This window comes from Theobroma cacao, chromosome 9 (assembly GCF_000208745.1).
Source record: "Theobroma cacao cultivar B97-61/B2 chromosome 9, Criollo_cocoa_genome_V2, whole genome shotgun sequence".
Classification (NCBI taxonomy): Eukaryota; Viridiplantae; Streptophyta; class Magnoliopsida; order Malvales; family Malvaceae; genus Theobroma; species Theobroma cacao.
In genome coordinates, this window is record NC_030858.1 from 1,872,312 (window position 1) to 1,891,513 (window position 19,202).

At 37.0% G+C, this 19,202-nt stretch overlaps 1 protein-coding gene across 2 annotated transcripts in view; it reads left to right on the forward strand.

Moving 5' to 3' along the window:
- Positions 1,039–19,202, forward strand: part of LOC18587909 — a 23,546-nt gene continuing 5,382 nt past the window's right edge. The window contains exons 1-28 of one of the 2 annotated variants that reach the window (XM_007011959.2): positions 1,039–2,223; positions 2,588–2,732; positions 3,254–3,532; positions 3,667–3,834; positions 3,930–4,145; positions 5,137–5,231; positions 6,196–6,367; positions 6,715–7,133; positions 7,697–7,826; positions 9,584–9,679; positions 9,769–9,840; positions 10,791–10,928; positions 11,070–11,223; positions 11,361–11,728; positions 12,039–12,502; positions 12,590–12,931; positions 13,239–13,463; positions 14,267–14,357; positions 14,505–14,582; positions 14,687–14,977; positions 15,083–15,280; positions 15,543–16,028; positions 16,433–16,594; positions 16,785–17,114; positions 17,202–17,284; positions 17,401–17,505; positions 17,770–17,998; positions 18,421–18,786. In XM_007011959.2, coding sequence (XP_007012021.2) covers positions 1,301–2,223; positions 2,588–2,732; positions 3,254–3,532; positions 3,667–3,834; positions 3,930–4,145; positions 5,137–5,231; positions 6,196–6,367; positions 6,715–7,133; positions 7,697–7,826; positions 9,584–9,679; positions 9,769–9,840; positions 10,791–10,928; positions 11,070–11,223; positions 11,361–11,728; positions 12,039–12,502; positions 12,590–12,931; positions 13,239–13,463; positions 14,267–14,357; positions 14,505–14,582; positions 14,687–14,977; positions 15,083–15,280; positions 15,543–16,028; positions 16,433–16,594; positions 16,785–17,114; positions 17,202–17,284; positions 17,401–17,505; positions 17,770–17,998; positions 18,421–18,786 — 6,825 coding nt within the window. In that variant the 5' untranslated portion in view covers positions 1,039–1,300. The remainder of the gene's footprint in view (positions 2,224–2,587; positions 2,733–3,253; positions 3,533–3,666; positions 3,835–3,929; positions 4,146–5,136; positions 5,232–6,195; positions 6,368–6,714; positions 7,134–7,696; positions 7,827–9,583; positions 9,680–9,768; positions 9,841–10,790; positions 10,929–11,069; positions 11,224–11,360; positions 11,729–12,038; positions 12,503–12,589; positions 12,932–13,238; positions 13,464–14,266; positions 14,358–14,504; positions 14,583–14,686; positions 14,978–15,082; positions 15,281–15,542; positions 16,029–16,432; positions 16,595–16,784; positions 17,115–17,201; positions 17,285–17,400; positions 17,506–17,769; positions 17,999–18,420; positions 18,787–19,202) is intronic. The other variant, XM_007011960.2, reaches the window with a different exon arrangement.

The following is a 19,202-nucleotide window of genomic DNA, read 5'->3' on the forward strand; positions in this document are numbered from 1 at the left end:
ATGAGCTTTCAACCTGCCTTTTGAGTTTCATATTATAATAATGAAGGGATCTTACATCATCATCGTCATCATTATTATTATTATTAATTATCTTAACAATATTCGGCCACATATTGAGGGTGAAGGTCCTAAATTAATCCCCACAAAGAATTATCGTTGAAAATATATAAACGAATAATCTATTATATATCGTAATTTAATAATAAATTTCCTCTTTTTCTCTCTCTCACGTCTTAGGGTTAGTGCTCGCATGCAATAGGAGGAGTCATGTAACATACATATATATATATACCAAGTCAAAATCAAATATAAGCTACATATTCAATTGTGTTTATCAAAACCCTTTTTTTCAATTTATATTATCGGATTGATTATAAATAACTCTCGAATATTTCATATAAAACAAGCTAGAAAAAATGTGTGTATATCTCTTTGTCAAATTACCTTGATTTTCTAATCTCTATTTGGTTTGTTATGAGATAATTATGAGGAAAAAAATACGTAATGTTTGAAAAGATTCATGAATTATTTAAAAATTTTTATTTATTATTAAATGTAATTAAGTTTATTTATTTTTATTTTAAATCAAACAGATTTTTATAATTAACAGTTGATTAATTATTATTAATCAAAATGTTACATATCATTTTTATACTCTCACTTGATATTGACGTTAAGAGTGAAAAATATAATCTATTATGATACGTTTAGTATATCATGTTAACATCACGTGTTATAAAATTAACAAGTGACATTTTAAAAATAAAAAAATAATAAAAATAAAATTTTTCTAATAATTTAAAATTTTTTAAATATTACGATGTTCATAATTTCGTATAGACAAAATATTTTCATTATGTAAACCAAATCTACTCAATGTTGGATTGGGCCCTGGATGTCTGTATCCGGCCTTTATTTTTTTCAGACGTCATAGGACCCAATGGCGTTTTTGCCAAACAGGCTCAAAGGGTTAGGTCCAGAGAAACACCGCCAAGGGGGGTAACCATCCTGATCCGGTTATCCCCAATTTGCCCGTTGGTTTAGCTCGAGAACTTTCCCGATACGAATCAAACCCACTCCCCCATTTTAACCGTCTTCAAACTTTCACTGCGCCAAAAACCAGAAGTGGAATCCAGTGTACTTCCTTCAATCGTTTTCCCAATGCCCAAATACCAAATTCTGAATCCTGAAAGCCAGTTCCAAATCATGCTGCATCAACATCACCTGATCAAATCACAAATTTTCTTAAGATAAATATCCGAAATTCCAAAACCCAACTTTGTTTCCATTTCTATTTGCTATGGACAAAGAAACCGAGCTCCTCTCGCGGCTAGCGGCGAACCATCTCCACCTAGCTCAATTCGAGCCGTTACGAGCAACGCTTCTTGCTCTACGGACCAAAAACCCCGACCTTGCTCTGGCAATCCTTCAAACGATCGTCGCCAACTCGGCCCGGTTCGAGAACATTGTCTGGTCACCTTCTTGTCCATCCCCATCTCTTCTAACGTATCTTTCCACTCTCGAACTCTTGCAATTCAACGATCCTACTTCGATATGGAGTTTCGATCCCGATACATTGCGGCTACGCGCGGAATTTTTGTTGTTAGTTCAAATTTTGATCGATAAGGTGTTGGCTAGTTTGAGAAGAGATGTTGATTTGGATAAGATCGAAAAAGAGAAGGAATGTGAGCGTGAGGGTTTTGAGGCAGAGAAACCTGAGTTGTTAGATAAAAGTGAGGATTTGAAAGAGGGAAACGATGACCTGGGAGATTGTGTTAGGGTTCTAGATAGGTTTTTGGAGTTGGGAATGAGGAGGTTGAAACCGGATGTAGTCATGGAAAGTGGTGATGAAGATGCTCGGGAGGAGAGTAAGGCGGTTTTGGGGGAGGTTTTGATTGAGGAAGAAGAAATGGTTTGTTTGAGGAAGGTGATTATGGATTATGCGGATGTTTTCGATGCGTTATGTGGGAATATCCAGAGGCAATTGAAAGGATTGGAGGGAGGTGATTTGGGGATGGCTATAATGGTAAGAAGAGAGGATAACGTGAGAGTGGATTCAGTCGATGAGGAACATAAGAGGGTTCTTGGTTTGATACAAAAGAATGTGCAGTTAGCCCATTTGGATGCTATCAAGAATTGTGTGAAGGATGGGGATATTGAAGGAGCAGTATCACTTATTCGTTTTCTTCATCTTGATTATGGGGTTGAGGAGGTTGAGTATCGGTATGTGCATTTATTGCTAAAATGAGTCCAATGTTGTTGTTTCAGTGCAATCTAGTTTCTCCTTCATGATGCTTAGCTTATGATATCTAGTCATTGCTAGATAAGCAAAAAAATTAGATCCAACTGTGAGGTTGTCCTAGGTATTTGCCCTTGTTCTACTTCTATTGGTTTCAGCAAGTATAGTAAAACAAGTGTAGCCAAGAGCCTTGATTAACATCCCTCTTTTTCTGCTTGGGCTCAACTATTGAGACATGACCACTGTTGCATTCTCCTTAAAAAGCATTTTAGATCTTCTCTGCACTTCAGATAATTTCATCCTTCTTTCTTTGGTATTTGTTTATATTTCTTTTGATTTTTCTAATAGCACACTGCTGCAAGATCTCCTCAAGAGGGTTTTATCAGAAATGGAAAGATTTGGAGGGTCCCGGCATTCCACAGAAGAAAAGCTGTTACGGATTTATGGAGAATCTCTGTCATCAAATTGCAGGCATCTTGTTCAAATGATTCAGGTGATACCTTTTTTTCTCTTTTTCTAACACCAATAAGTCTCCACATTTCAATTGCTATTCTATAGTTGAGAGGATTCAATACTGGTGAACTTCTTGTGTATTGCATATAATTCTTTGTTTGAGCCATGTTAACTTGCTTAATATGAGTTCTGTTTTGGAGATGCCATAACCTGGTTACTAGTTTCATATCATCATATTTGGTGGGAATTCTAACTCTCACTATATTGGATAAATTCCTGGGGACACCTAAAAATTGCAAATAAACTTTTGTGGTCATTTCATTTTTGTTTCACTTGTAATTTAATTGATTGGTTTTGGTCTGTTTTCTAAAGCCTCCAAGTGGTTTTGGTTAGTTTTCATATGATTGCTGTTTGGTTCTTGTGACGTTAATGTTGGCTAAAATGCAGTGCAATATTCACATAGAACTAAATGCTGCTGTGGTAATAAGATATAGTACTACTAGTTAAATCCTTTCCATATTGTCACCTTTGTAGATTGTATATTACTGTGCTTTCTTGCAGGTTATTCACGACGGGTTGCTTTTTCAAGAGATTGAGACGTATAGAGCTCTTGATAACAACCAAATTCCACCACCTCTTGAGCATTTTCAAAAGCATTTAGTGGAATTTAAACTTGATGCAGATTTAAATAACGAGCATTTGCCCTTGAATATGGCAGCAAGTTCTTGCCTGAGAGACATGTTCCATTATGCTCGTATTTCTGGGTTACATATACTAGAGTGTGTGATGAATACAGCTTTGTCTGCCATAAAAAGGGAGCACATTCAAGAGGCAACAAATGTACGTGTCTTATTTTATTTTTAAGTTAATGAGTCAGCCTAAAAACTTTCATTATTATATGAGTTACTCATTTCCTTTGCCAATCGTGAATACCAGGCTATTTTTTTTAATATGCTTTGTTTACGATGTTGTAGGTTCTTGTACTATTTCCTCGGCTTCGGCCCCTTGTAGCTGCCATGGGATGGGATTTGCTGTCTGGTAAAACAATGTTGAGGCGGAACTTAATGCAATTGTGTTGGAGAAGTAAATCAAAAGTGTTTCAGCTGGAAGAATCTTCTCTTTATGGAAATTGGCCAGATGAGGTAATTCTTGTTTCCGGGCTTTCATGATCTTATAGTTGAATATTGTATAGATAAGAAATGAAAATTTCATGCTGTATTCTTTATATTTTGAACAGGTATCGTGTGTGGAACATCTTTGTGATTCACTATGCTACCACCTTGATATTGCCTCTTTCGTAGCTTGTGTAAATTCTGGTCAACCATGGAGTTCAAAATTCTCATTACTATTGTCTGGAGATGAAAATATAGCATCTGGAAGTGAAAATGCTCAGTTAGACACATTTGTTGAAAATTTTGTGTTGGAAAGACTTTCTGTTCAAACTCCCCTTCGGGTAAGGCTCCATAACCACTTTACCTAGTACAACTTTATTCATAATACTAAATACTGAATAGACAAAATATCAAAATTTGCACCCTGTTGACAGTAAAGCTGTGTCTGGTGCAATATAAAGCACCATACTTTTAAATCAAACATGAAAGCACAATAACTAAATAAATGGACCAAAATATATATTTGACCACACCCAAAACACTCAGACACACATCATCACTATAAATAACAATGACACGCTACATGTGGTTTTACCATCAAATAAAAAAATGTTTGCATGTTGTGAGAATCTAAATAGTAATTAGGACTGTATTTACGTCTGTCACATTACCAATAACCTGTATGCAACTATAAATAGTTGTACATTTTGTTCAATGTATCTTTTTCATTTGAGGTTGGTCAAGGTTCCGTCGAACTTCCTTCAAAAAAAAAAAAAAAGAAAAGATTCTGTGGAACTTGGCTAGGTCTATGTTGCATGGTTTTACCTCATTCCTTCTACTAATAATGACTTACTACTAATCGAAGACTTAAAAGAGGAGGATAACTAACTGTTTGTCAAAATAGCCATGATGCTATATAGTCAATAGTGAAAGCATGAACAGAATACCTCCTGACTTAAAATTTATTAATGGGACTTCTAGTTCCGGTTGATTTCAAATCAATGCCATGAAGGCTTATCAAATCTAGAGTCATTACGGATCAAAGAAAATGATGAAGTCAATTCCTCATTTAACGTTTAAATTTTATGTGTCTTAGTGTAAATAATTTCCATGTGGAGTTTACCTCTATTTGACAAGTCAATTCTTTGGTATTTGAAGAGTTAATTGACGTTCAGTGAACAGCCTGCTTATCTTCTTGTCTGTGTGTTTCTAGCATGTAAAGGATTTTGGTTATAGTAACTTGTATGTGAAATTTTACTTGTTGTAAGTTGTAAACAATGTTTTTCTCCTTTTAATGTGGTATTAAGTTGCAACTAGATTTCTTTGCTGTAGGTACTGTTTGATGTTGTTCCAGGCATAAAATTTCAGGATGCTATTGAATTGATTAGCATGCAGCCAATTGCTTCTACTCTTGAGGCCCAGAAAAGGTATTTATACTGAGTGATTTCACTCGATATTATTGTCATACTAGGGATATATGCTATTCCCAAAGCTTGATTTGATTTTGAAAGGCTTGTTGGGTGGTAGAAGTTTCAACTATGATGGTAGGCATTGCAGAGAATCAAATTTTGTTGCTTACTTGTACTGTGGTGGTGAATGTGGTTGGTTCAGGCTGTTGGATTTTACTTGTAGGTTTTGTATTTATTTGCTCTGGCCTTTAGATCAGAATAATGTTACTTCCTGTGATATTATTAGCTGAATATGCATTATTGATTGTGTTTTACATAGGCAGTTGGTATTATTTAATCTGCCCCTGTAAAAAAGATATATAGAATTAAGAATGAATGTTATTGAAACTAAAATGTTATGCTAACAGATTATAATGTTTCATTGGCACACAAATGATTCTTTGTTTTACATCAGCACAAATGCAATTTGTTTTGGTCTTTGTTGGTGGAGCACAATGCAGCCAATTGTATGGGGGTAGTCTTGGTGCCAGACAGATGGTATATGATGCGGTTGTAAAGCATTTTTCTGATTTCATGTTTTTTCATGTTTTACTTAACATTTTTGTCCAATAAATTCAAGAGATGTCTACATCACTGAATTTGTGAAAGGGTGATACCTTTTATCTAAAAAATATTACATGGAATTCAACTATCTGGCTAAAGATACTGCTCTTACAGCTTGCATTTTTATCAAGTTAGTATAAGAATAGGACGTTGAAACTATTTGAATGTGCCCTTAAACTGTCAACATATAAATTTACAACTGGGCCTAGGTTGCCATAGCTTATGCTTGCTGTGCTTTCATATATAACATATCTCATTATTGCTGGCGGCTACTTATTCCACTTTGCGCACATTTTGTTTTTCCTGGTGTCACTTATGAAAAAGACCATTTTTTTCTCTACTATGATGTTTTTTTATTTACATTTCCTTAATGCGGTAGGATGCAAGATATTGAACTTATGCACATGCGTTATGCTTTGGAATCAACTGTTCTTGCACTAGGAGCAATGGGAAGGAGCATGAATGGTGAAAAAGAGACTCATCAAGTGGCACTCTGTCATTTGCAAGACCTAAAGAACCACTTGGCAGGCATAAAAAATATTCCACGCAAGGTATTCTGTTACGGTCTGCAGTTTTTGAAGAATTTTTGTTTTCTTGCTGGTGTTAATGTGGTGCTTTTCTTCATTGATGGAAAATTGCAAGTTTTCTTCAAAAACTTATATTGGATTGTAGATTATCTATAGAAATGTTTTCAGATGATTATACATATATTAGACTCCTTTGCTAGTAACTCAATTATCATTATTTGCATTTAGCAAAATTTTAGGTTATACTTTTAGTTCTTCATATGGTTGATCATTTTTTGTTGTATTTGAATTCTTTAGTTTCCATTAGTGTTGTTAGACTTCCCATTATTTATTTTCGAAATTTAAATAATGTTGATTTTATTCACATGCAGATACTGATGGTGAATGTTATAATTTCACTTTTGCATATGGATGATATCTCTCTCAATTTGACACATTGTGCCTCACCTGAGAGCCTTTTTGAACTACCTGCTGAATGTGCTTGGGAACATATTGATTTAACTACTTATGAAGGGGGAAACAAAATGGTTATATCTTTCACAGGGTTGTTACTTGATATAGTACGTCATAATCTTCCATCAAGCATGACTGAGGAGGTATCCAATGATGGTTTAAGCATGTCTGCAAGGCAGGCCTTGGAATGGAGAATCTCAATGGGTCAAAGTTTCGTTGAAGATTTGGAATGGCGATTATCAATTTTGCAGCGCCTTCTCCCATTATCTGAACGGCCATGGAGTTGGAAGGAGGCATTGACTATATTACGAGCAGCCCCATCCAAGCTACTTAACCTGTAAGCTTGATGATAACACTTTTGAAACAATTTGTTAATTCAACTAATTAAAAAGTGGTGTTGGAAGTGTGTTTCTCATTAAAATAGCAGGGTTCATGTGATATCAACCTGTTAATCAAGTTTGTTAATTCTATATGGAAAAATATCTGTTTGAATTGGTAATCACCATCGATTGCTGCGGAAATAACTTTTTAAGTTAAAAATGGTATCTCAGCATGATTTAGCAAGCTGCTAGCGTACAGCTTAATTGAGTTGGTTATATTTGGTGAGCCAAATCTTTGTTTTTAGAGGTTAAATTTCCTTTATGATCTTCATAATGCATTGAAACATTCTTAGAACATCTTCTTGGAGCATGTAAAGTAAAAACTATCTAGGAGAAAACTATGGCATGATATAAATTGGAGTAGGAGTTGTAGTAGGAAAGTGGAAGTAATCCAATAAAGCATACTTCTCATATTTATGATTAATCATGCTTTTGGCTGTGAAAATATTGATTTTCCCTTATAGATTATCAATAAAACTTAGAATGTGTATTGAGGTTCTCTTATATTTTTCTTTGTCAGTTGCATGCAAAGAGCGAAATATGACATTGGAGAAGAGGCAGTTCATCGATTTTCATTATCTGCAGAAGATAGAGCCACCCTTGAATTAGCTGAGTGGGTAGATAGTGCATTTAGAGAACTGCATGTAAGTGTAAGATCAGTTACCAAATAACTTCTTCAGATATGCTTTCACATTGTTTTTTTCCACAATACTCTTTATGGCTTAGGGATTTTTTTAATGGTACTTGAAAACTATCTTCTTTAACACACTTGTGGAGGGTAATTTTATTGGGAATTAGTTTGAGTCAGGTTTCATTTCACAATTTTCTATGTATATCAGGCTGTGGGTTTTTTTAGTTCTAAGTAGGTTCAAGCAATGTCAGAGCAAAATGCTGGATATTCCCTTGTTAGGATGATTGAGAGATGAACTTTTTGTAATCAAATAAGGGTTTGGCATGCTAAGTCTGGTTTGAGAATAGGTGATGAGAACAACTGGGTCTGTCTCAGTGATTTGTGCATCCCTTTAGGGGTATCTTCCAGCAGGGCCTAGGTTCTAGCCCCACCTCCAGGAAAGTTCCAAGGGGCTTTGTGCCCAATTAATCTAGCAAAAAACAAGTATTGGTCATTAGAAAGTAAGTTATACTCTTTTAAGCTTTTTTATTTGAAATAGTTGGTTATTTGTTTTCATAAAGATTGCATCGGGAATGTTCCAAGGTTTTGGGATTAAAATATGACTTGGGAAGGCAGAATATGTTGTGAAATCCTATTAAACTTTCTTGGTTATAGGCCATCTAATTAGAGGTTGCATGTGTGTGTGTGTTTCCTGGCAACATGGTTATTTCCCTCTCTGGTTGACCCATGATATGAATATGAGATCTTACTTGTTCCTAGTGTATATATTGTGCTTTGCTTTGTAGATATTACTGCTTATTGGCTTATTACTCCAACAGGATTTGATGACAATTTTGAAATGATCAATTTAGCCATCTTGACGTTTGCAGCCACCTATATTTTGAGTGATGATTTTGACATCATTAAAACGCTCTTAGGAAAATAAATTGATGTGGGGCGTGGAGGTGATGAACTAAGAATGTTTTCTGGGGAAATCATGGAAAATATTCTCTTTTAGAGTGTTTTGTGTGGAAATCTCTGTTATTTTCTGGCTGTGCTTGGCGGACTCAGTTTTAAGTTAACAATATAATGATTTGATGATTTCCAGAACTTTTAGGGGTTGTTTCAAATTTGAGATTTTGTTTCCATAAATGGAATTTTGGGATTGGTCTTCTCCTTAAGGGTTTGATTGTTAATTCTTGTAAGCAATTTATTACCATATCCTATTTGCTAATACAGATTGAGCCAGTTCTCAGATTTTCCATGTGTTCTCTTAGGAACCATGATTCTGTTTGGTTTCTATTAAGTGAAGTCCAATCTGCACTTATATTAAGATCTATCATCATGCTTTTTGATTTTAGTCAAAATTTTTTGTAATGAGGTCTGCTTCCTTACCACTTTGAGATATATGGTTATTTGCTGTTTTTACCATATATTTGCTTTTAGAAGATTGTGGCCTGAGATATTGAAGTGAATCAAACTAGTTTTTTTCCTTCAATAACGATACTGATAAGAAAGTTATGCATGACTTTTTGGATAGTTGACGAGAATGTTTCTTCCTAGAAAAGCATCGCTGCACTGGGCATGGGGGTGCCCTCTCTGAGGTGGCAGAGAAATTAGTGACCCTGTATTTCTAGTAGATTGCTGCAATTGTTGTAACAAATAAGAAACAGAAGTCATTTGCTGATGCAAATTATCTTTTTTCTGTGGTGCACAGGACTTGGTTTTTTGAGACCCTTCCCTTTCCCGTTATTACCCCTGTGAAAAACTCCCCAGCTCATGTATGTGATTGTGCAGGTAGCAAAAGCAGTGTCTCGTGCAGCTGATGGGACTTCTCTGGTACAGGATCTGGATTTTTCTTCATTGCGCTCTCAATTAGGTCCTTTGGCTACAGTGAGTGCTTACTTACATTATTGACTCTTTCTTCTCCTTTTCATATCTCCAGTTTGGAAAATGTTAGATCTTGTCCTTTTTCCTGCCAGATTCTTCTGTGCATTGATGTTGCTGCAACTTCAGCAAGGTCTGCCAATATGTCTCAACAGCTTCTAGATCAGGCAATTCTTCAGTATACTTTATGTTTGTTACAATCTAGTGTTATCTTTTCCATTAATATTAGAAATTTAACATAATTTCTTTAATATCTAGTTGGCCATATTGATTATTAAGTTTTGTTGTTATCATTATAAGAAATTTTATGGAACTAACTTTTCTCCTCTTCCAGTTCTTTTGGCAATTCCTTATAGCATTGAGTGATAATTGTAGCCAAAACAACATTCTTTTACTATCAATGTGACTGATCTTCAACAGAAAGCATATTTCATGCTCTTCTCAATGAAAATTTCCATTCCCAACACTGACGTGCCATAGCAAGTAAGAATTAGCTCAGCTCAGGTGAACAGACAGAAGAAAGGCAAGACAGATTGACTTACTGGTCACTTCTCTGCTGACACTATATCGCTTTTAGAGTGAAATAGAGAGGATTGCTATCTCATAGGAGGAGAGCTCAACTTGAATATAAGCCCACTACATATCCCAAACTAAATCAATGTCGGATAGCAGCACTTAATCCTACCTCTCATGCATTGGCCCCATAGAACAATTGAGAGGAATGAGCCTATGACTTGGAGTAAATAAGAGGAGCAACAAACAACTCAGGTTCCAATACCATGTTAAGCTTTCCTACTGAACCCAATTAATAGTATGTGGAAAGGTCAACTTGAATTGAGGCTGCGCAAACCCCAAACTAAACCATTGTGGTATTTAGGATAACATCATTGAACATGTTCTTATATTAAGTATGACTTGTTAAGTGAGATTTGAGTATGAAACAAAAACAGTTTTTGATTTACGTCATTGTTCATGATCTTATGTTCTTGTGGCCGGAAAAACACTTTTAGGCTCTAACTTTTGTTTCTACTTCTAATTTAATGAGATTCTCATGTATTAATTGATGTGTTTAGTTTTATACATGTTGTTATTGACTGTTGACTCTGTTCATGTTCAGGCTCAAGTTATGTTATCTGAGATATATCCAGGAGGTTCTCCAAAGGTGGGTTCTACTTACTGGGATCAGATCCATGAAGTCGGAGTTATTTCTGTATTACGACGTGTCCTCAAACGACTGTATGAGTTCTTGGAACAGGTAAGTATTTGAATATTTTCAAATGCTCTTTTTTGCTTGCAGTTACCTCTTGCCTCCCTATCCCCTCTCTCTTTCATATGGTGCTTTTCTTGGGAGATAATTGCAGGATTTCTGATTCTTCTGTGTGACCTTTTCTTCCAGGATAGTCCTCCAGCCCTTCAGGCCATTCTGACAGGGGAGATCTCTATTTCATCAACTAAGGACTCTCATCGACAGGGACAAAGAGAACGTGCTCTTGCACTGCTACATCAGATGATTGAAGATGCTCATATGGGCAAGCGACAATTTCTTAGTGGTACTTACTCTCTTTTAGGTTTTTCAGTGAAAAGGATCCTACACAATGTTTTCCTGGTGGTGCTGTTGTTCTTTGATGTTTGCTGCAGTAAATGTGTTCCTATGGTTCTCATGTGTCCTTGTGCTGTGAAACCTTAGGTAAGCTTCACAATCTAGCGAGAGCTATTGCCGATGAAGAAATGGAAGTAAATTTCACTAAAGGAGAAGGACCAGGTACCGATAGGAAAGTACAGTCCAGTCTTGACAAGGATGGGGTTCTTGGGCTTGGGTTAAAAGCTGTCAAACAGACATCATCAACTTCCATGGCTGGAGATAGTAGTATGCAGCCTGTTGGTTATGATATGAAGGATAGTGGGAAGAGACTGTTTGGTCCTTTAAGTGCAAAGCCCACAACCTATTTATCACAATTTATTCTCCATATTGCTGCAATTGGTGACATAGTGGATGGAACAGATACAACTCATGATTTTAACTTTTTCTCACTTGTATATGAGTGGCCTAAAGATGTAAGAATTTTTCTTTCCCTGCTTCCTAGATTATTTTCCTGAAGCAGAGTATGTTGCCATGCTTTTCAATGTTTTCTTGTCATGTTGTCAATAGCTTTCTTCTTTTTTCTGGATGGAATAGCATAGTTAAGGATCCCTCTGTTTCTGTTGTTTATTTTGTTTGAGTTGAATGCAAGGATAATTTGGGAATGATATTTTATTGTACCCAAGAAAAGGCAAGAGTGAACGTTAGTAATAATAGCCTTAGCTGATTAGCTTGATTTCTTTCCTACATACAAAAATATTCATTGTTTACCATTTTGCTTTTCAGCTTTTAACTCGTTTGGTCTTCGACCGAGGCAGCACAGATGCAGCTGGCAAAGTAGCAGAAATAATGTCTGCTGACTTTGTTCATGAAGTGATTTCAGCATGTGTACCTCCAGTTTATCCTCCGCGGTCTGGTCATGGATGGGCATGCATTCCCGTTATTCCCACATGTCCTACTAGTTGTTCAGAAAATAAAGCACTTTCTCCTTCTGCTAAAGAAGCTAAGCCTAGCTGTTATAGTCGTTCCTCTGCAACACCTGGGATCCCTCTGTACCCTCTCCAACTGGATATAATAAAACATTTAGTTAAAATATCTCCTGTCAGGGCTGTCTTGGCATGTGTTTTTGGAAGCAGTATGTTATACAGCGGCAGTGACTCTAGTATATCTAGCTCCTTGAATGATGACTTAATGCAGGCCCCTGATGCTGATCGGTTGTTTTACGAGTTTGCTCTCGATCAATCTGAAAGGTGCCATACATGCCTGGCAGAATGTTAATGCACTTGTATCTCTTTTACTTCAGAACTTTGTTTAATTTTCACTCTTTTCTGGAGCAGGTTCCCAACTTTGAATAGATGGATACAAATGCAGACTAACCTTCACCGGGTTTCAGAATTTGCTGTTACAGCTAGGCAAAGAGCTGATGATGGCAAGGTTAAACCCGAAACAAGAACTGTTATTAAGAGGCTGCGTGAACCTGATAGTGACACTGAGTCAGAAGTTGATGAAATCGTTGGTAACTCTAACATCTCAACATCCTTGGACCTCAATGCTATAGATAGCATTTCTCCAGACCCATGGCATGATTGCTTAAAACCTGAAACAGCTGAAGTTGATAGTACAGTTTTTCTTTCTTTTGGTTTGGAGAATGAAGATCCATATGAGAAAGCTGTGGAACGGTACTATCCTTTCCTTTACGTTTTTTGTCCAATATTGTGACATTTAATGTATTACTTTTCAGTTGCAAATGATTTTTATTTTTACGAGTGTCACCATATGAGGTTTCAGTTTTGGTAGTGATACAAAACTTACACCCTTATTTTGAGGAACAAAGATTTGAGGTTTCAGTTTTGGTAGTGATACAAAACTTACACCCTTATTTTGAGGAACAAAGAATTGAGCTTAGCGGCAGTTATGAATGGTATTTATCATTTGCTGCAATTGGAATGTCATACTACTTATCAATATTTTTTTCCTCTTTATCAGATTGATTGATGAAGGAAAACTAATGGATGCTCTTGCACTCTCTGATCGCTTTCTACGTAATGGAGCCTCAGACCGGTTGCTTCAACTACTAATTGAACGTGGAGAAGAAAACCATTCAACCTCTGAGCAGTCTCAAGGTTATGGGGGGCATGGCATCTGGAGCAATAGTTGGCAGTATTGCCTGCGGTTGAAGGATAAACAACTGGCAGCTGGACTTGCCCTCAAGTATGTAAAAGCTCTCATCTTTTTTCTCTGCTGTAATGATGCATGCTTAATGTAATTGTAATAAGTGATTGATTATTTTGTGCAGTTTGAGGCTACACAGAAGGGCTAGAAAGAATGATTTGTTTCTAATCCATTGTAGTCATTTTCTCCATGATATCTGATACCTAAGATCTCTAAACTTGGACTTTTGCTACTTTGCATGGTAGGGCCAGAAACATGTATGTTTTTGTCACTTTATGGTACTGGCAAGATACTTTTGTTCCTTGAAATCCTGATTAATTATATCTGGGCACACCTTGTTTTGATTAAGAAAAATTTTTGCTCTTTTTGCTGTTTCATGTCAGTCGATCTCACAATTTGAAAATCACCAAAAGTTCGTTTTCTATAGGAGTTGGACAGCTGGGATGAGTGTCAAAGGTATTGTTTGTGGGCCTTGATGAGGCAAGAAAAGACTAGTATATGTGGGTGTCAAAATAGAAGGTGGCTATTCTAGGGATGTTTAGGGTGTAAGAATGTATATCCCTTGTCAACATCCATCTGCCAACAAAACCCAGCTGCTTGCTTTCTAAGAGATCCTTACAAACTAGACTACAATAAATAAGAGCAGTTGACAAAGTATCCCATTTAGGCTTTACACTGATCGGGATTGAGTATAGCTAACCTTCATCTTTAAGCATTATTTTTCTCAAGCCTGTTTCAGCCACTAGCAATAATGTCATTCATGCTTTAATTGCAATGCATGCAAGATTTATAGTTTTCCTAGACTTGTGGACTCTCCCTCAAATTTCAATTTCTTTCCCCAGGTGCATGCACAGATGGGAACTTGATGCTGCTTTGGATGTTCTAACCATGTGCAGCTGCCACCTGCCTCAAAGTGATCCAGTTAGGAATGAGGTTCTGGATTTGATTAGTAATTTGCTTTGTTTTTTCTTACTGCTGGAACTTGTGTTCTTGTTTCCCCTTATAGAAGCTGGTTGATATGATTTCTCTGCATTGTTGCATTAATTACTGGGTAAATGACGTATTCTTTCGGTTTTGCAGGTCTTGCAAAGAAGACAAGCTTTGCAGAGGTACAGCCATATATTAAGTGTAGATCATCACCATGGAAGCTGGCAAGAGGTTGTAGTTCTTTTGTGGCTGAACTGAATGAGAAAGTGGTAAATGTTTCATACTTGACTTTAACTTACCCTTCTTGTGCGTCTTCCTATTCCTGGAAATGTCAGGTTGAAGCTGAGTGTAAGCAAGATCCTGAAGGCTTAGCACTAAGATTAGCTGGGAAAGGAGCTGTTTCTGCTGCCTTAGAAGTAGCTGAAAGTGCTGGATTATCAACAGAATTGCGGAGAGAACTTCAGGGCCGACAGCTTGTGAAGCTTCTGACAGCAGATCCTTTGAATGGTGGAGGTCCTGCAGAAGCTTCACGTTTTTTATCATCACTACGTGACTCTGATGATGCTCTACCAGTTGCTATGGGTGCAATGCAGCTATTACCCAACCTACGGTCAAAGCAACTTCTTGTAATTAATTATTTTCATCAGCCTCTATTTTGGGATATTGTGTCCTGTAAGTTACATTAAGGTTGAAAAAAATTGTAAGTGATACGTCTCTGTCCTTTTGTAAAGGTTCACTTCTTCTTGAAGCGACGAGATGGGAATCTGTCAGATGTTGAGGTTTCTCGACTTAACTCGTGGGCTTTAGGTCTTCGTGTTCTGGCTGCCTTGCCATTGCCATGGCAGCAACGATGTTCTTCCTTGCATGAGCACCCGCACTTAATATTGGAGGTTCTGCTGATGAGGAAACAACTGCAGTCGGCCTCTCTGGTATTATACTTAAAGAACATTTTAGATGCCTTTTCCAGCTTTTTATTTCAAATAACATTTTGTAGTTTCTAGATAATTCCATTCATGGTTACATGAGAGGTTGACTACTGGTTCCTGGTTCCTCATCTTGTATCTGGAGAGCAAAGATTATGCAACTTCCTTTTTGTTTCTTCTTTCACTTTTTCTTTCATTGGAATTTTTTTTTGGCTTATATCCCCATCAGCTGAATCCTGAATCCTGTATTTGGTAATCTGTCTGACAGATCCTTAAAGAGTTTCCTTCATTGAGAGACAACAGTGTAATCATATCATATGCTGCCAAAGCTATTGCTGTCAGTATTAGCTCTCCAATTCGGGAGCCACGGATATCTGTTTCTGGAACAAGGCCAAAACCAAAACCAAGATTAGGTGTACCTGCAAGGTCATCCTTCACTAGTAGTTTAAGCAACTTGCAAAAAGAGGCTCGTAGAGCTTTTTCTTGGACTCCACGTAATACTGGGGACAAGACTGCCTCCAAAGATGTTTATCGGAAGAGAAAGAATTCTGGTTTGTCACCTTCTGATAGAGTTGTGTGGGAAGCAATGGCTGGGATTCAAGAGGATCGTGTATCATCATATGCAGATGGGCAAGAACGGTTTCCTTCTGTCTCAATTGCTGAGGAATGGATGCTAACGGGTGATACTGGTAAAGATGACATTGTTCGAACATCTCACAGATATGAAAGTTCCCCTGACATTATTCTCTTCAAGGTGTGGTAATGGAATGGGAAAATATGTTTTAATTAATGTGGCTGAACTGTGTGTGGAAAATTTCTATTTGTTTCTAGCTCAAAAGTTGTGGTGCAAACCCTGGTAGAAGTACTTCAGTTCTCTGGGAATGTTTATGCTACCTCATTGTGGGATCAGATAGATCAGATCTCCAGTGTTGAGTATTTTCATAACAAATTTTCTGTGTATGTATGTTAAGAGGAAAATTCATGTTAGGCTTTTATTTTAAACCAACTACATTAGTTTGTAGTATTCCTAGGCTTTTAGAGTGCTTGGAGATGGTGTTGAAATATAAGTGCAATTTGTGGCACCTTTTTTTTATTATTATTATGTTCTTGTTCTTTGGACCTTTTGATCTGCTGATTCTTCATTTTCCTTGTTTCTAGGCACTGCTTTCCTTATGTTCTGATGAGTTTGTGTCTGCCAAAAGTGCCCTTGAATTATGTGTTAATCAGATGAAGTCTGTTTTGGGGTCCCAGCAGTTGCCTGAGAATGCATCTATGGAAACAATTGGTCGAGCATATCACGCCACAGAGACATTTGTCCAGGTATTTGGCTACCCTGAGCCCTTCAACTGCCAATAGCTAGAAGTAATTATATTCCTGATTCTGGTTTTCTTGTATTTTAAATGCCACAGCAACCAAAGCAATGATGTATATTTTTTTGTTTTAACTTGCATACAGAGCGCGGATAATTATCCAAGTTAGTTATCAATCTTGTCTTATGTTGAATGTGCAGGGACTAATATATGCTAAATCACTGCTGAGAAAACTTACTGGGGGCAATGATCTCGCCATTAATTCTGAAAGAAGCAGGGATGCTGATGATACATCCTCTGATGCTGGTAGCTCGAGTGTTGGTAGTCAGTCCACGGATGAGTTATCTGAAGTTTTGTCACAAGCAGATGTTTGGCTGGGACGTGCTGAGCTTCTTCAAAGTCTTCTAGGGTCAGGAATAGCTGCTTCTCTTGATGATATTGCTGACAAGGAGTCATCTGCCCATCTCCGTGACAGGTTGATTGTTGATGAACGGTACAGCATGGCTGTCTATACTTGCAAGAAGTGTAAGGTAACTATATTGTGCAGAGATTCTAGTACTTAATTCTACTGTTCTGTTTGGATGTCTTGGGGTTTTAAATAATTGTATGTATCTCAGATTGATGTTTTTCCTGTGTGGAATGCGTGGGGACTTGCTTTGATTCGGATGGAGCACTATGCACAAGCTCGTGTAAAGTTCAAGTATGTTTAGATATATTTTAATTGTTATTATTCAGTAAGCAAGGAGAATATAAGGGCTTCTTTGGATTCATGTGATGCTGAAGTCGTTGATATTCTTTCGCTTATTTATGGCTCAGGCAAGCTCTTCAATTGTACAAGGGTGATCCTGCACCAGTTATTACTGAGATCATTAATACAATGGAAGGAGGCCCACCTGTGGATGTATCAGCTGTTCGTTCCATGTAAGATGATCTGCAACTTGAGTTACAATACGTTTCTAACAAGCAAGAAGTTGTGTGTTGCTGTCCAAAAATTTTAACATGAGGCAAGGATTAATAATTGGATGACAACACCCTGCATCTGGATCTTTTTGAGGCACCTATTACTATGCCTATCAGAGTTATATTTAAGCTATTGAGAACCTTATCATGTGAAAAGAAAAAGTGAGTGGAAACCTTTGGTTGTTTATGATGGCATGGAATCTTCTAATGCAATTTATGCTGCAGGTATGAACATTTGGCCAAAAGTGCACCAACAATCTTGGACGATTCTCTTTCTGCTGATTCATATCTCAATGTTCTGTACATGCCATCTACCTTCCCTCGTTCAGAGAGATCAAGGCGGTCTCAAGAATCCACAAATAGTAATTCCCCATATGGCCCTGACTGTGAAGATGGACCACGTAGCAACTTGGACAGCGCTCGTTATGTTGAGTGTGTTAACTATTTGCAAGAAGTAAGCTGAACTCTTTTTTCTTTTCAGGTGCTTGGTTGCATGTTTTCCATTAAGTTTGTTATCACTTTAACTACCATCTCTGATTATCCTTTTAGTCAATTTTGTTTCTCTTTTCATAGATTTGCATGCATCTGAACCTAAGGGTTTATGCTGAAAGTTCTATGATAGATGCTATTATTTAAATATAAAAAGACGAAATTAGTCATATTTCAAACTGCTTTTGCTATGTGTCAACTCAGTAATTGCATGCAGTGTGTTCAATTGCAGTTTGTTTCTCAAATGGGTTCACTTTACCTTCATTAACAACCTGCATGTCCATTGCCATAAATTTTGTTGCCCATTCGTCCTTCTTCATGATAGTAAATATATGTTACTCTGGTTACTTCCCAGTGATCAATTCTTTGATATGATTGTCTTTGTAGTATGCTCGTCAGCATTTGCTTGGATTTATGTTTAAACATGGTCACTTCAACGATGCTTGCTTGTTATTCTTTCCTCTTAATGCTGTTCCTCCACCTGCTCAACCTTCGACAATGGGAGTAGTAACTTCATCCTCGTCCCCTCAAAGACCAGATCCTTTGGCAACTGATTATGGGACTATTGATGATTTGTGTGACTTGTGCATTGGCTATGGTGCTATGCCGGTCTTAGAGGAAGTGATTTCAACAAGAATTTCAGTTGCAAAACAACAGGATGCATTAGTAAATCAATATACAGCTGCTGCACTTGGTCGTATTTGCACGTATTGTGAAACTCACAGGCATTTCAATTATCTATACAAGTTTCAGGTAACTGGAACCACCTTTACTTATTTTTTTTTTAATGCTGCTGAAAGATCTGGGTTTCAGGCCATCATTCCAATGCATGTGCCAACTACTATAATTATTTTTTTTGGGGGGGGGGGGGTTGGCTGTGCTAACAATTAGAGAGAACATTTTTCTTGAGTGTTCTTTCTAATCTTCCCATGTAAAACTCTTTTCTCATCTTGATCTTGTTGATGGAGCAGACTGAACAATTAACAAGGATATTTTTCTCCTTCCTTGGAGCTTGATGTATTTATCGTTACCAATATGAGATGGTAAATAGAGGGAATAGATAGCTAAAGAAATTGGATGGATAAGAAGTTGTATATTTCATGTTTATTAAGCACCTGCTTTTACTCTTTTCTGTCTTCTATTGGTGTGAAATGTTGCCGCACCCCCCC